Source organism: Podarcis gaigeae, assembly GCF_964106915.1.
Source record: "Podarcis gaigeae genome assembly, chromosome: 8".
Lineage (NCBI taxonomy): Eukaryota > Metazoa > Chordata > Lepidosauria > Squamata > Lacertidae > Podarcis > Podarcis gaigeae.
Window position 1 is genome coordinate 5,349,820 of NC_139684.1, and position 15,552 is coordinate 5,365,371.

The 15,552-nt window shown below is 47.3% G+C and overlaps 1 protein-coding gene and 1 long non-coding RNA gene across 5 annotated transcripts in view; both read right to left on the reverse strand.

Moving 5' to 3' along the window:
- The window catches only part of ANTXR1 (ANTXR cell adhesion molecule 1), a 268,335-nt gene that overhangs the window by 162,941 nt on the left and 89,842 nt on the right, over positions 1-15,552 (reverse strand). For all 4 annotated transcript variants that reach the window (XR_014567574.1, XR_014567575.1, XR_014567576.1 and 1 more), the window contains exons 14-15: positions 14,589-14,630; positions 146-241 (exon numbers count right to left, since the gene is read on the reverse strand). Coding sequence is in view for 1 of the 4 variants with exons in the window: in XM_083753288.1 (XP_083609414.1) it covers positions 146-241; positions 14,589-14,630 (138 nt within the window). In the remaining 3 variants the exon portion in view is untranslated. The remainder of the gene's footprint in view (positions 1-145; positions 242-14,588; positions 14,631-15,552) is intronic.
- LOC310851268 overlaps positions 1-15,552 on the reverse strand; it is a 204,054-nt gene that overhangs the window by 77,357 nt on the left and 111,145 nt on the right. The window lies entirely within an intron of this gene.

Sequence of the window (15,552 nt, forward strand, 5' to 3'; positions counted from 1 at the left end):
ATGAATTGGCCCAATCCTCTTTCAAAGCTATCCACTTTGGTGGACATCACTGCCTCCAGTGGCAGTGAGTTCCACAGTTTAACTATGGGCTGCATGAAAGAGTTCTCTTATCTGTCCGGAATCTTCCAACTTGGTGTTCACCTACCTCCATCCGCTTAATTCCGCCAACGCCACGACCACCATAATAGGAGGCGTCTACGGTTGGCCACTTTTTCTTGGGAAGCCCATCGTCGTCTTCTTCCTGAAAAATAAATAAAACAAGCAAAGAAGATGATGGCAACATCGATGATAATTTAAAGTTACAATATACAAAACACAAAATATGTAATAAAAATAACAAAAACATAATTGAAATAATCAAAAGAAGAAGAAGAAGAGTAGTAGTAGTAGTTTGGACTTCATATCTGCCTTTCATTCCCCTTAAGGAGTCTCAAAGCGGCTAACAATCTCCTTTCCCTTCCTCCCTCACAACAAACACTCTGTGAGGTGAGTGGGGCTGAGAGACTTCAGAGAAGTGTGACTGGCCCAAGGTCACCCAGCAGCTGCAGGTGGAGGAGTGGGGAAGCGAACCCGGTTCACCAGATTACAAGTCCACTGCTCTTAACCACTACACCACACTGGCTCTCAATTAACAATACTAATGTATAAAAGAAAAAAGTAATGACAAACCTAGACAGCATCTTAAAAAGCAGAGACATCACCTTGCCGACAAAGGTCTGTATAGTTAAAACTATGGTTTTCCCAGTAGTGATGTATGGAAGTGAGAGTTGGACCATAAAGAAGGCTGATCGCCGAAGAACTGATGCTTTTGAATTATGGTGCTGGAGGAGACTCTTGAGAGTCCCATGGACTGCAAGAAGATCAAACCTCTCCATTCTTAGGGAAATCAGCCCTGAGTGCTCACTGGAAGGACAGATCCTGAAGCTGAGGCTCCAAGACTTTGGCCACCTCATGAGAAGAGATGACTCCCTGCAAAAGACCCTGATGTTGGGAAAGATGGAAGGCACAAGGAGAAGGGGACAAGATGGTTGGATAGTGTTCTCGAAGCTACAAACATGAGTCTGACCAAACTGCGGGAGGCAGTGGAAGACAGGAGTGCCTGGTGTGCTCTGGTCCATGGGGTCACAAAGAGTCGGGCACGACTAAACGACTAAACAACAACAACGTATACAAACTAATAAACAATACACCCACACCCACCCAAAGCCCATAAACAACACTCCAGACCACAAATACAAAAAATCCAAATTACCATAACATTTAACAACAATTTAAAACAGCCCCACCCTCCAAATAAAACAGCGCCCACCCAGTATGCCCCATTAAAGCTTCAGTTAATGGGGTTAAAAAAGGCGCCTTTGTCTGTCGCACAACCCTGAGATCGCGCCATCTCGTTCTGACAACAGGGGGAGTCAGACCAGCCCACCTACTGAACATGGTTGTTTGAGGTGGGAGGCGGCTGTGGGGGTCTGTATCACTCATGCTGATGACCCAGGTGCCCACCCACCCTCTCACTGCCCGCAGAATCCCTCCCCACAAAGAGGATTTTGAGCCCCTTCCAAGATATGCACTTTGACTGCACATGGGGGAGATAGCCTGCAAGGCTCCCCACGTTCTTTCAACGGATGTGGACCTCTTTATGCTTTTAAACAGTGTGTTGTGCAGTATCCACATGGCACATAGGAGAATGGGATATAGTGAAAGTCTTGAAAGACCTCTCACTCTCTCCATCAGATGTTCCCTTTGTCATCCCCCCAAAGGTCTGGCTGCATGACAGGGCTGTGAACTACAGCAGCACGTATGTAACCATCCCATGTTATGCAGCACATGTGTGTGTGTGTGTTAATAAGGGCAGGACTTCTAACACGCAACCCTGCTGTTTCTCATTCGGATCAGGTGTCCCTCCTGCCTTAGAGCTGTGCTCATTAATTCAGCCTTGCAGGAGGCAAAACTAACTTCTAATGCCTTAAAGCATTAGAAGCTTCAGAAGCCATTCGCAAGAGGTATTTCCTTCGCCTGGCAGGAGGTGTGGAATGTGATCTGTTATCTCCAAAATACATAAACGTGAGGCCCGGAGAGATGCTTTTCATGCTTCTCCACCCCTGAAAGCATGCCGCCAGTACTTGCTCATGTTTGGAAAAGTGGGGAGCCTGTGTGTTGCATTTTCAGGAGTACATTTGCACCCTGAACTGAAAAATAACAAACTCTGCATATAAATATGAGGAAAGTTTGCAGGCGGAAGGGCTAAAAACCTGCTCTGAACCAAAGAAGCAAATTGGAGAACCTGAATTCTACTGCTTGATACCGCACGCTGTGCTGTAACAGAATCAGAATGACAAACATATCTGTGGTGGGGAACTGGTGGCCAATGGGCCAAACCAGGCCCCCAGATGGCAGCTGACCCAAGACAGAGGAGTCACCACACCCGATTTATTGGTGAGAGGGGGAACTTCAAGAAGGTCGCAAGCCCACGTCTTGCTTTCATGCATCCTCTACTTTCCCTGCCCTGGCTCAGTGCTACGGGAGTCATAGAACCACAAAATTTTAGCTCTGGAAGGAACCCAAAGAGTCATCTACTCCAGGGGTTGGAGAACTTTAAAAGGTGTTCCTAGTCTGGAGGTACACATCACAGAAACCCAAAGGAAAAGGAGGCAGGCTCCAAGTGACAAGAGAGGTCTTTATTGCATACAAATGTATGTAGGGTCAGCCTCCTAAAAACATAAGAGATAAAGGCTGCATTTTGATGCTTTCTGGCATCTTCTTTTACAGCATAGGTAATGACCACCTATCAGACCATTGCTGCAATCACAGCCACCTTTTCCATCACAGCTACAGTTAACAGCACACTTTCGGCATTCTTAAAGCACTCAGAGATCTTCCAGCCCTTCTGACTAGCTCACCCCGACCTTTTCATTTTAATAACACATGAAAACACGTAACCATCTTTCAGTGCCTTCCTTTGCTGTCTTCTGACTTGCTTTCAGTTAATGATCTTTTTGTTCTCGACCTAAGATTTAGTGCGATTACTACGTTTGGCTGATCTCCTTGTGTTTCTTTTTTTTTTTAAAGTAATATTTATTAAGGTTTTAAGGGTTACAAAAAACAAAAGTAAAAACACCATATTAAACAAAAGCAAAACAACACATCACAATAAGTAAAAAAAGAAAAAAGAAAAGAAAAAAAGAAAACAGAAAAATACAATTAAAAAACACAACAAATCTTCCCATAACTTATCTTTCATTTGCTTGTTTCCTTGACCTCCTCACACCTCCCATTTTTGTGTTCTAGTTCGGTTAGCTATTTCAGCAAATCCTTTCCATCTTTTCCAGTTTTTGTCCTGTAATTTATCTTAATATTAATATAACTTTACTTTCCCTCCTTTCACCAATTAACAGACTGTTTTTTTATAAACCTTTATAACATTTCTGCTAAAGCCACATAACTTCATTCCAACATCCTTCTAACATTCATTAATTTTACAATGTTTCTCCTTGTGTTTCATTCCTTGTGTTGTATCTTATCTGTGTTCATTTCATTCCTTCCAGTTGTGCTAGGAACTGTAGGAGAACACAGGGCTTGTGCATACTTCTGCTTAAAAAAAACCAACACCAGCCCATCTGTTCTATGAGGAAAGGTTCAGATTTCAGACTGCAAAGCTTTAACTGCGCAAAATATAAATTTAGAGATGAAATAAAATGGGGGAAATTCTCCTGCACAGGAATCACAGATGACGAGGATGTGACTCCTCCTCTTCCTCATAACGCTAAGTTGACTCCTGTCCCAACAGGCATGTTGCCTCTCATGACTGAAGTGGCAGCACAGCATCACAGAACTGCAGAGTGGCAAGGGACCCCAAGGGTTAACTAGACCAAACCCCTGTAAGTCAGGAATCATAGCTGGAGAGGGATGTCACGTGAGCCAGTGTGAGCCAGTGTGGTGTAGTGGTTCAGAGCGGTGGAATCGTAATCTGGTGAACCGGGTTCAATTCCCTGCTCCTCCACATGCAGCTGCTGGGTGACCTTGGGCTAGTCACACTCCTCTGAAGTCTCTCAGCCCCACTCACCTCACAGAGTGTTTGTTGTGGGGGAGGAAGGGAAAGGAGAATGTGAGCCACTTTGAGACTCCTTAGTAGACAGCATCTTAAAAAGCAGAGACATCACCTTGCCAACAAAGGTCCGTATAGTTAAAGCTATGGTTTTCCCAGCAGTGATGTATGGAAGTCAGAGCTGGACCGTAAAGAAGGCTGGTCACCGAATAATTGATGCTTTTGAATTCTGGTGCTGGAGGAGACTCTTGAGAGTCCCATGGACTGCAAGAAGATCAAACCTCTCCATTCTGAAGGAAATCAGCCCTGAGGGCTCACTGGAAGGACAGATCGTGAAGCTGAGGCTCCAGTACTTTGGCCACCTCATGAGAAGAGAAGACTCCCTGGAAAAGACCCTGATGTTGGGAAAGATGGAGGGCACAAGGAGAAGGGGACGACAGAGGACGAGATGGTTGGATAGCATTCTCGAGGCTACCAACAAGAGTCTGACCAAACTGAGGGAGGCAGTGGAAGACAGGAGTGCCTGGTGTGCTCTGGTCCAGGGGGTCACGATGGGTCGGACACGACTAAACAACTAAACGACTAAACAACAACAAACAACAACAAGGGTAGTGATAAAGCGGGATATCAAATCCAAACTCCTCTTCTTCACGTGACATTGCTCCAACTAGGCCAGCCTTCCCAAAACTGGTGCCCTCCAGATGTTCTGGGCTACAGTTCCCTTCATTGCTGACCATCCCTCCTGTCATCCACAGTCAGAGGCAGAAATGGCCACCAACTTGGACGGCTTTTATAAGGGGATGAGAGAAATTCATGAAGGGGGAGAGAGCTACTGATGGCTCCTAGCCATGCTGGCTATTCTCTGCCTACACAGTCAGAGGCCTAAATGCTTCTGAACACCAGTTGCTGGAAACCACAGGAGGGGAAAGTGTTGCCCCTGTGCTTGGGTCCTCCTGCTTGCGGGTTTCCCACAATGGGCATCTGGTTGGCCATCGTGAGAGCAGGATACTGGACTAGATGGACCACTGGCCTGATCCAGCAGCCTCTTCTTACGTTCAAGGGCCACACGAATGTCAGAAGTCCCCTCTAGCCCTCTGTGCCTAGCAGATGCCCCTGGCAATAACCAGGGCAAGAGCACAAGAGCTTTCCTCCTGCTCAAGAGGCAACGGGTATGCAGCGACTTTCCTGAGGGAGCTAATATAGCCATCTCAACTAGTCTCCACAGGCAGCCTTATTCTATGTGACTTTTCCTAACCCCCGTTTGAATCTCAGCTTGTGGCCACTGACCACATCCTGTGGCGGCAAATTCCATAGTCCAAGTATGCAATGATGTGCAAAGAAGGGCTTCCTTTTGTCTGTCCTGCATCTTCCAGAGGTCCAGCTTCCCTGGATGACCCCCTCTGGGTCTGCTTTCTCCACACTATGCATAATTTTATAAAATATCAGTCATCTTCCCGCAATGCTCCCTACTCATCTTTTTTTTTTTCTAAACTAAAATGCTGTTGTTTAAAACCACGGGAGGGCTGAAACTGCCATTGCAAAGAAGCAAGCTGACGCAGTCACTTCAAAGGGCACTCTTGGGGGGCACTAAGGGGCTATCAAGCCTGGCCCCCTGCCCCAAGGGCTCTGAGGGGAGTGAGTGGGGGTGACGGGGGCTGGTGCGCTCGGCCTCCAGGTGGCCAACCAGCAGGCTCCTCTCCCCTGCCCAGCCGGAAACTGGCTACCTCTGGTCTTGGGGTGAGGTGGGGGGACTCTGGCTCTAGGGACCAGGCAGCCAGCAGCAGAGAGACATGGAACTGAGGGCAGTTGATAGAGAGAGCAAGCCCTCCTCTCCTCAGGGGGCTCCTCTTAAAGTAGTCCAGCCTGCAAGTCCAAAGTAAGAAGGAGGGTGCTGGAAAACACTGGCCCCCTAAAGGGTCAGGCAGGTGGGCGGGCAAGTTCTTTGGCTCTCTCGGGAAGTTGAGGACTCTTCTCCATTGCAGGGGGTTGTACTAGATTAGGGATGTCCAACAGTGATCAACTGGTTGATTGCGGGGGGTCCATGGTAGATCAACAACTTAAAGGTAAAGGGACCCCTGACCATTAGGTCCAGTCATGACTGACTCTGGGGTTGCGGCGCTCATCTCACTTTATTGGCCGAGGGAGCCGGCATACAGGTCATGTGGCCAGCATGACTAAGCTGCTTCTGTCGAACCAGAGCAGCACACAGAAATGCTGTTTACCTTCCCGCTGGAGCGGTACCTATTCATCTACTTGCACTGACGTGCTTTCAAACTGCTAGGTTGGCAGGAGCAGGGACCCCGCAACGGGAGCTCACCCCATTGCGGGGATTCGAACTGCCAACCTGATTGGCAAGACCTAGGCTGTGGTTATCAACAACTTAGGCTTCCTAAAAAAAGCTCAACAACTTTTGTCAATCCAATGAATAGATCACTGCCTGTTTTTTCACAGATCGCAGTCTCTTGGAAGTTGGACATGCCTGTACTAGATGACCCTCAAGGTCCCTTCCAACTCAACAACTCTATGATTCTGTGATAAGGAGGGGCTGGCACACATGTGCAGCTGGGGGCAGGAAAGGTTGCGTGGGAGGGAAGGTGCCATTTTCTGGTTCGCCTCAGGCAACAAAATGACCTGGGCTGGTCCTGCAAGGAAGGAAGGAAAAGAGATGAAACTGCAGCAGCTCTGGGTGCCTTGTCAGGGATAGTGACATGCCTGGACGGAGGCCCCTTAGCCCTGGTTCAGTGCTGTGGTTGCCTTGAGTGTAAATCAGTTCAGTGCATGGTGTGACTCTTTGGATAAATGTTAAGGGTGTAAGTAGGTCGTTTGCAAAGGACTCTGCTCCATGCAGGCAGAATTCCCACTTTACTAGATCCTCTGACATGCCGGGGAGCTTGCATGGAGCTTTTCGCGAGGGTTTTATTTTATCATATTTCTTTGCTGCTGCTTGAAAACGGGAAGGGAAACCATCCAAATACTTTCTTTTCTTGCCGTCTCTCTCTCTCTCTCTCTCTCTCTCTCTCTCTCTCTCTCTCTCCTGCTCTCCTCACTTTGTTACTGCAAAGGCCTTCGCACAACAGGAAATACCAACGCTTAAGACACTCTCCGCAGGGCCTTAAAAACCTTGCAAGCCATTTAAGATTTTGGGGCAGGAGGAGCTGACAGGCCAGAAAACTCAAAACAACAGCAGCAGCAGCAGCAGCAGCGGTGCCGAATCAAAGCAGAGAAAAACACAAGAAGAAGCCACGCAAATCCCGTGACAGGATGGAGCTTTTCAAAATACGTTGAGAGGCTCCATTTTCTGTGCTGTGAGCAAGAGAAACATTTGGAGCAGTCTTTCTCAACTTGGGTCCCCAGATGTTGTTGAACTACAACTCCCATCACCCCTAGCTAGCAAAGCCAGAGCTCAGGGATGATGGGAGTTGTAGTCCAACAACATCTGGGGACCACAGGTTGAGAACCGCGGATTTGGAGGAAAATATGCTGCCAGCAGAATTCCTCAGCCACTCCGCTGCCCCACTTGACCCCACACAAGCAGAAGTTGCACCCATGCATGTTTGGGGCCATGGGTCAACCAGGGTATTTTGCTGCCCCTCCTGGGTGTGGGTGGGTGCCCCTCACCGTAATACGGCATGCAATCCTCTAGCACAGGCAAACTCGGCCCTCCAGATGTTTTGGGACTACAACTCCCATCATCCCTAGCTAACAGGACCAGTGGTCAGGGATGATGGGAATTGTAGTCTCAAAACATCTGGAGGGCTGAGTTTGCCTATACCTGCTCTAGCATTTCAGGGCAGAGTAAAGCAGTGTTTCCCAACCTTGGGTCTCCAGCTGCTGTTGGACTACAATTCCCATCATCCCTGACCATTGGTCTTGCTAGCAAGGGATGATGGGAGTTGTAGTCCAAAAACAGCTGGAGACCCAAGGTTGGGAAACACTGGAGTAAAGGACCCAGTTCTCAGAACCAGGATTAGCACCTGAGCTACCACACCCAGAAGGCGAACAACAGCGGGTGGCCCAACTTGGTCTGCTTTAGTCTGGGAACGTGGAGTAAATGCAGAGTCAGACCATTGGTCCAAATAGCTCAGTACTGCCCACACTGACCGGCATTAGCTTTCCAGGGTTTCAGGCAGGGGACATTCCCACCGTAACTGGAGGTGCTGCTGGAGACTGAACATGAGACCTTCTGCATGCAAGTTAGTCTTTCTCTTGCACCAGTATGTTCCGGTGGTTCCTGAAATAAAAAAGCAAGCCCCCTGCCCGTTGCACGCCACATTTCTCCCTCTTTTTCTTAAGGAAACAGCCATTTCCTGGCCAACACACAGGAAGAATAGTTTGACATAGTCTTCTCACTGGTGCTGCTGCTGCTCGGGTAAAACACCCCCACCTGAACCAGCCAGAAAGTGCATTTAAGAGTACGAGACACTGATTGATTATATATATATATATATATCTGTTTTAGCTACAGTTTGAAAAAGATTTTTTTTTTTGCAAGAAGAGATCCACCATCACAAAAACAGCAACCTCTCCTCCAAAATACTTATTTGTCTCACATTACAAAATTTGGAACCATCTGTTCCTGAATGAGCATCATTTGTTGGCAACGTCGGAACGTTTCTGCTTCCAAGAGCCCTTCAAAACACATGGAAAAAGCATCCCATCAGCTAGGAATGAAACAAGATTAGGAAGAGCTTGGGTGTCTGTCATACCCCTTGACCGCTTCAATTCTACCAAATAATTTTTGCTCGAGGTAGATCTATTTTCTGAGCCTTCCTTCACACATTTTCCTGGTTTTTCTGTGGTGCCCAAAGGCTAGAGGTAGGTTATTTCTTTGATATGAAAGTGATGGTTCTCTGGTGCTAAAAACAGAGTTTGTGTAGTGAAGATTCTCTAGTGACATGGACTGCGCTGCTGCTATTTGGTAAGAAGGAGGAAAGCTTTGGCAGGTCCAAATGCCATTTGAGGCATTTCTGATTTGGCTCCACCTCCATCTGTTCCAGCCAGCATGCCCAATGGTCAGGGCTGCCCAACAACACCTAGAGGGCCACAGACTAGAACTCAGAGGCCAGAGGCCAGTTGCCAGGAAATACTTAAAAATATGACATATTCTCAGGATTCAAATCTGGCATCAAGGGGCTGGAAACAAATTATTTCTTTCCAAAACAAGCCATTTCAATAAAATATAAATATTACAATATCTATTTTCTATCTTGGAGTTTGGGATTTTCTGAAGTGGGTGTTGGTGATTTTTCTATTTTTTGCTCCATTACTGCATAGAAAGAAAGAAAGAAAGAAAGAGAGAGAGAGAGAGAGAGAGAGAGAGAGAGAGAGAGAGAGAAGTCAGCCATGTGGAGTCTATTTGACATGATGGGTCAACTGTCACCTGACTGCCAGAGGATGAGTTGCAAAACCAACAATGAAAAGCAAAACAAGAGCCCAACATTACTTGATTTATTTATGTTTTGATGCCGCTATAAGAAACAAAAACAGCTGACTGAAACGTTCTGTTACTCACTCTTTCCTTGTAATCTAATGAGTACTCCTGTTTATTATTACCAATAGTGAAAGTAAAGCTACCAGGCCTCACCAGTACGGCCAATGGAGTCATAGAATTATAGGACTGTGGAGCTGGAAGGGGACCCTAAGAGTAATCTAGTCCAACCTCCCGCAATACAGGAACCACAGCTCAAAAATGCCTGATGTGTGGCTATCCAACCCCTTGTTTGAAAACCTTCACTGAAGAATCGTCCACCACCTTCCTTGTAGGGTGTCTGTTGCACTGCTGAACAGCTCTTACCCTCAGAAAATTATTTCTTAAAGTTTCTTGGAATCCATTCAGGTCATCCCCTCCAGAGCAGCGGAAAACAAGCTTGCTCCATCTTCCATGTGACATTTTCCGGTATTTGAAGATGAAAGCAATGGTTAACTTTTTAGTTTTAGTTTGGGAAGGCAAGAAGAACAGCTCAGAGATTCTGCGTGGCAGGGGTGCCAACAAATAAAATATGGGGAGGGGGGAAAGTCCCGCCCCACATCATCGATCCCAAGACATAGCACATGAATACCATTTGAATGGCAATGCCCATCAACTTTGCGGGGGACTCTCAAATATTTTATGGGGGCTGCGGAAGGGACCTCGGCCCCCAAAATTGGCTCCTATGCTGTGCAGTCATAAGATGTTTAAAATTTCAGTTGCCACTGGCTTAGTGAACTATTGCTTTGGCTACAGGAAGCAGCTTCTTCTTCCCACAGCGCACTCCCTACCTCGGTGACCCAGTGTTGCTTGCGAAAGCTTCACCTTCCAGGCCCAGAACCTGCTTCTCATCTGTTCCCAATCACATCAGGGTTGCATTCAAGTTCCACACCCTTCCCTAGAGGTCCCTGGCTCTGCTGCAAGGCGCCATTCTCCCCGCCTTTGCCCTTCCCACCAGTGAGGCGTGAGCCTGGGGTGACCGGGAGAGGAGGGGGAGACGGCCTGTACAACACACTGGTGGGTAATAATGCAATTTCCTGCTGCACTGAGCGCCGTTGCTTGCCCTCCAGTTTATTTAACTATATCTGCCCATGAGATCTTTCAGGGAGAGGGAAAAAGGAAACAATCTGGAAAGGAATAATAAACACAGATAAAAGCTAGACCAACAGCTCTGCAGTGCAAATGGGCGGCTGCCAAATCTTCACCGACTCCGAAAGCTACAGGGGTGCAGGGTTGCTGGGCCTTAATCCTCCTACACCTGCAAGAAGCACTTCACTAACCTGGTACTGAGGTTGGACCCCCTATTAAGTCATGCTTTCGGTGGAAAAGCAAGATGCATTTGGCAACAGATCCAGCGTAACACATAAACACAAAATCGTGTTCGAGATTTCATTCAGTACAGCACAGGAATACAACTCTCTGGGGAGGGTATTTAAGGTCTGTAATGATTCTCTGTCTTGATTCCTATGAGTTTTCAAAGATCCCTCATACTTATTGAGTCGAAAACTTTGGTGCTTTATTTTAAATTAACAGTTGACTAGCTACTTTCTTAGGGACGCGGGTGGCGCTGTGGGTTAAATCACAGAGTGTAGGACGTGCTGATCAGAAGGTTGGCGGTTCGAATCCCCGCGACGGGGTGAGCTCCCGTTGCTCGGTCCCTGCTCCCGCCAACCTAGCAGTTCAAAAGCACATCAAAGTGCAAGTAGATAAAGGTAAACGGCGGGAAGGTAAACGGTGTTTCCGTGTGCTGCTCTGGTTCGCCAGAAGTGGCTTAGTACCGGAAGCTGTACACTGGCTCCCTAGGCCAATAAAGCGAGATAAGTGCCGCAACCCCAGAGTCAGTCATGACTGGACCTAATGGTCAGGGGGTCCCTTTAACTTTATAGCTACTTTCTTAACAGTTGCATCAACCTGAAGGACGAGAATGTTGTTAAATGAGAAGGGGTCTCTCCCCCCCCCCTTTGTCTGCCCAGGAAGGTGAAGTCTAACAGTCTGCTTAAAAGACCAAGGTGATCAAGGGAACAGCTGAGGCAGCTGAGGTGGTTTAACCTGGAGAAGAGATGACTGAGAGGTGATGCGATAGCCATCTTCAAATATCTGAAGGTGGAGCCAGCTTGGTTTCATGTGGCCACGGTGGGGCAGTGCAAGTGTGCCTTCCACCAGCCAAGGCTAGTCCAACAGCTGTGGCCTCTTCTGGCCACAGTGATTCTACTCCGCTAGTATCCAGTTTAGACTATTAGACGACCATCCTTCCCTTTTGTTTATCGAAATATCCTCCTTCTGGTCATTACCCAGGCTGTCATTAGTTTGGTCTTTCTGGCACTATCAATGATCTGAGTGAAAACAATCTTAGTGAGACATACTCAGCTTGACTGACTCCTGGAATACCAGCCTTTGAATATTCATCGCTGCACACACACAAACTCATCCAGCAATCATTGACCAACAATGCCATGCCATGGTTTCTCTTTGGGGGGATTCACCCTGGAGCTGAGGACCCTCCCCCCCTCCATTGACATGTTTTTGGACAGATCATATGGAAGGAAAGGTATAACTTGCTCCCTTCCTATTTCTTTCTGTCTCTCTTGCCAGTTTTCCAACTTCCATTGCTTCCCCTTCCCTTCCCCCCTGCTAAAGCATAACTGTGCAGCAGCCTTGGGGTCTCTGCCAACTCCTTTCCCACTCCCTCTATAACCCTTTCCTCTCTGGGACAGCCTTCAAGTATACTGCATATTATTTTAGTCTTTTAGCAAAACTTTCCTTTTCTGGAAAAGCTTGGGCTTCATCTGATATTCCCTCCTATGAACCTCACAAGGGCACTCCACTACTTAGCCTAAGGTTCCCAAAGCAGTCCAGGTGTTTGGGACTACAATTCCCATCAGTTGTGCTGCTTGGAGCTCATGGGAGTTGTGGTTCAAAACATCTGGCGGGAACCAGGTGGCCAAAGGCTGTCCTAGAGTTAGAATAACCTTTGCTAGAACTTGTGAATCCAACGAAGCTGAATGTTGGAAGATTCAGGGCAGATGAAAGGAAGCATTTCGTTAAACTATGGAACTCCCTCCCACAGGAGGCAGGGATGGGCACTAACTTGAGGATTAGACAAATTCATGGAGGAGAAGGCAGTCCCTATGCCTCCAGAAGGCCCTGCTTGCTAGTTTTCCACAACTGTTCTCACACTTCAGCCACTGTGAGAACAGGATGCTGCAGGCTGTTCTTAGGTTCTTATACAGTTATACATTTTGTTGAACATGTTAGTTTCTGAACCGGCTCTGCTAGACCAACAGCACCATGAACTAGATAGAACCAGAACCACAGAGAAAAAAGATTCCTTTGTCACTGGAGCTAAATCTCTGCTCCAGTCATTCATGTTTATTCACTATGCGACAAGGTTGAGAACCCCATGGGGTGATATTTTAGGAAGTTGCACCCACTTTGGTTGAAGCCCAAATACTGAATGCAAATGGTCTCTTACGAGCTTATGTGAACCTTCCCCGAAGTAAAGCAAGCTGGTTCTAATGTACTGGACACAGCTTCTGAGCTTTGGCCACTGCCCCACTTGTTTGCCCCTTCAACATGGGTAAGATGGGGGAATGCACCCCTTCTCTATTGTCCCAAGATCCTGGAGGAGGCTTTTTTGGGGAGGTGCATGCATTCCTCCCTGCCCTGCGCAAGCCAATGGAGGCCACCTCCATCAGATTATCCAAGGGTGGAAAAAGGCACCCTAAAAATGACTAGTGAAGGGAAGCCCTCCATTGGTGTGGACTTCCACTTCTCCAAACTATCACCCCTTGACAGTGAACAGGGAGACAGAGTTGAAGCAGGTCCTGTCCAAAGTGGTCCGAGGCAAAGATACCTCTTATAGGAAACAATGAGGCTGCATCCATGACAAATCTTGAGTCAAAGCTCATTGGTCCATCAAGGTCAGGATCATCTGCATTACCTGGCACCAGCTCTCCAAGATTTAAGACAAAAGCCTTTCTCAGTCTTACGGGGAAATGCCAGGGTTTTAACCTGGGTCCTTCTCCATGCAAAGCCTGTCTCTGACACTGAGCTGCAGACCTCCCTTAGTCTACCCAGGTCAACAGTGCTTGGGCTCAGATGCTGGAACAGCAATGGCTTCTAGAAGTTCAGTCTCTCCAGGAAAAGAACACAGATGATTGCTTTGGTCTTGCAAGAAGGCTCCTCTCAACAGAAGTCATAATCACCTTTTTTGCTAAATTGCAACCATGCTACTGAATGCAACGGATCTGCCAAGTGTGTCTATCGCTAGTTGTTAAGTGGGCAAGATGACATCAGTTGCAAGCATTATCCAATTACAGGCTGGCTAGTGGCTTGGCCCTCTTGCCATGTGGGTGAAGACATGGACCTGAGACAACAACACAGCAATTCAGATTTGGGAACTGAATCGAACTGTCCATTTCCATGAACAAATGCTCAGGTTTGCACCCAGGAGAATAATCACCAGGACACGGGATTTTGATGGTGTTGGTTAGCTAGGGCCTCACTCAAACCGAAGTTCTCAATGAAAACAAACAAGCAGAACTCAAACGGCAACATAATTCAAGAGGTTTCACGATTCAGAGCAACATCTGGAGGTTTCAAAGAAAAGGAGGTGATCAACAGCAAACACATCACATTTCGCATCCATCATCTTATTACTGAATGACACAGTACAGTTTGAATTAATACGAGGGAGATAGCCAGCACATAACAGACACACAGGAGTAGGGAAGGTGATTGGCCTGGTGGGCCAGATCCGTATCTATCCCCACCAGCCCTACAGGCCAACTTTGACAGGCCAGCAGGAAAAACCCACCTGTCAATCACCTGGTGCCATTACAACCTACCTGTCAAAGTCCCTTGCACAATACGCTCCAGCTGGTTGTCAGGTGATAGAGAAGCACTGCAAAAGGAGCTTTGCAAGTCCAAGGCTCAGTGCTTCTCAAGCCTCAAGCAGAGGGCTGGCAAAGCTGCTTTCTGCAGGGGTGGACGGTGTGATTGAGTTCCCCACAGGGCAAAGACACAAAGCAAAGGCAAGAAAAGCAATTCAGAAGCCATAATGAAGTGGGCACTTACCTCACTGTCTTCCATGGGGGGTGGGGGAGGCTCCTTAATGATCTAAAAAGAATGAAGAAGAAACACAGGGGGTTAGTCCATAGCCAGGCTGCTCTACAGTCAGGTTTTAAACTCAGTCAAGACTCACTTCCCAGAACATGTCAAAAAATGGTTAGAGAGTAGTTCTAAGCACGGACAGTGCATGGACAAACTTTCTCCGGCTATCATGCAACTAAGTGAGGTGGATGGAAGAGAGGCCCACCCCTTAGCCTGAAGGGCACCATCACTTAGGTGTAGCTCTCACAAACTGCCTCATTCTTTTGAGATGCTGACCAGGACACCTGAGTAGCCAGCTAAGGTCATTTCTTACAAAGAAACTTGTCTGACCAGTTCAGCAAACTCTTCACTTACATTTTAACTCTCCCTGGGTGCAGGATGGCAAGAACTGGAAGGGGCTCAGGGCATCATCCAGTCTCACCCACACCAAACCCACAATAATACGTACTCACAAAATCCACATTTTGCCTAATTGATTTGTTCCCTGGCACACAGCAACAAGGATCAAGTGTAGCTTTGTCCCCCGCCCATCTCTCCTGGATAGCTCTGAGGATAAAATGTGGGATGGATGAACACAGATGCCAGCCAACACTCCTTGAAGGAAGGGTGGGATGAAAATTAAATAAATACATTTAACGAAAGTACATTGAGTCCAGAATTTCACTCTGCATGTGAGGGGTTGTGTTTGGGTTTTCTATTAAAAAAATAGGCCTGGGGTCTTCACCATAGAAACTGTCAAAGCTGATGTGAGTGCGAGGCTGCTATTTCTTGCACACACACAAAAGCATCTCCAACGTAGCAAGGAGCTGGCAAATGCCACAGCGATTCTCTCCAAGAGTAGCATGGAGTCCATCCAGCAGGAAAGCAAAAACAGAGGCATGACAAGCATCTCTCCTAGACCTCAGATGCAGCAGCCTTGGAGAGGAAC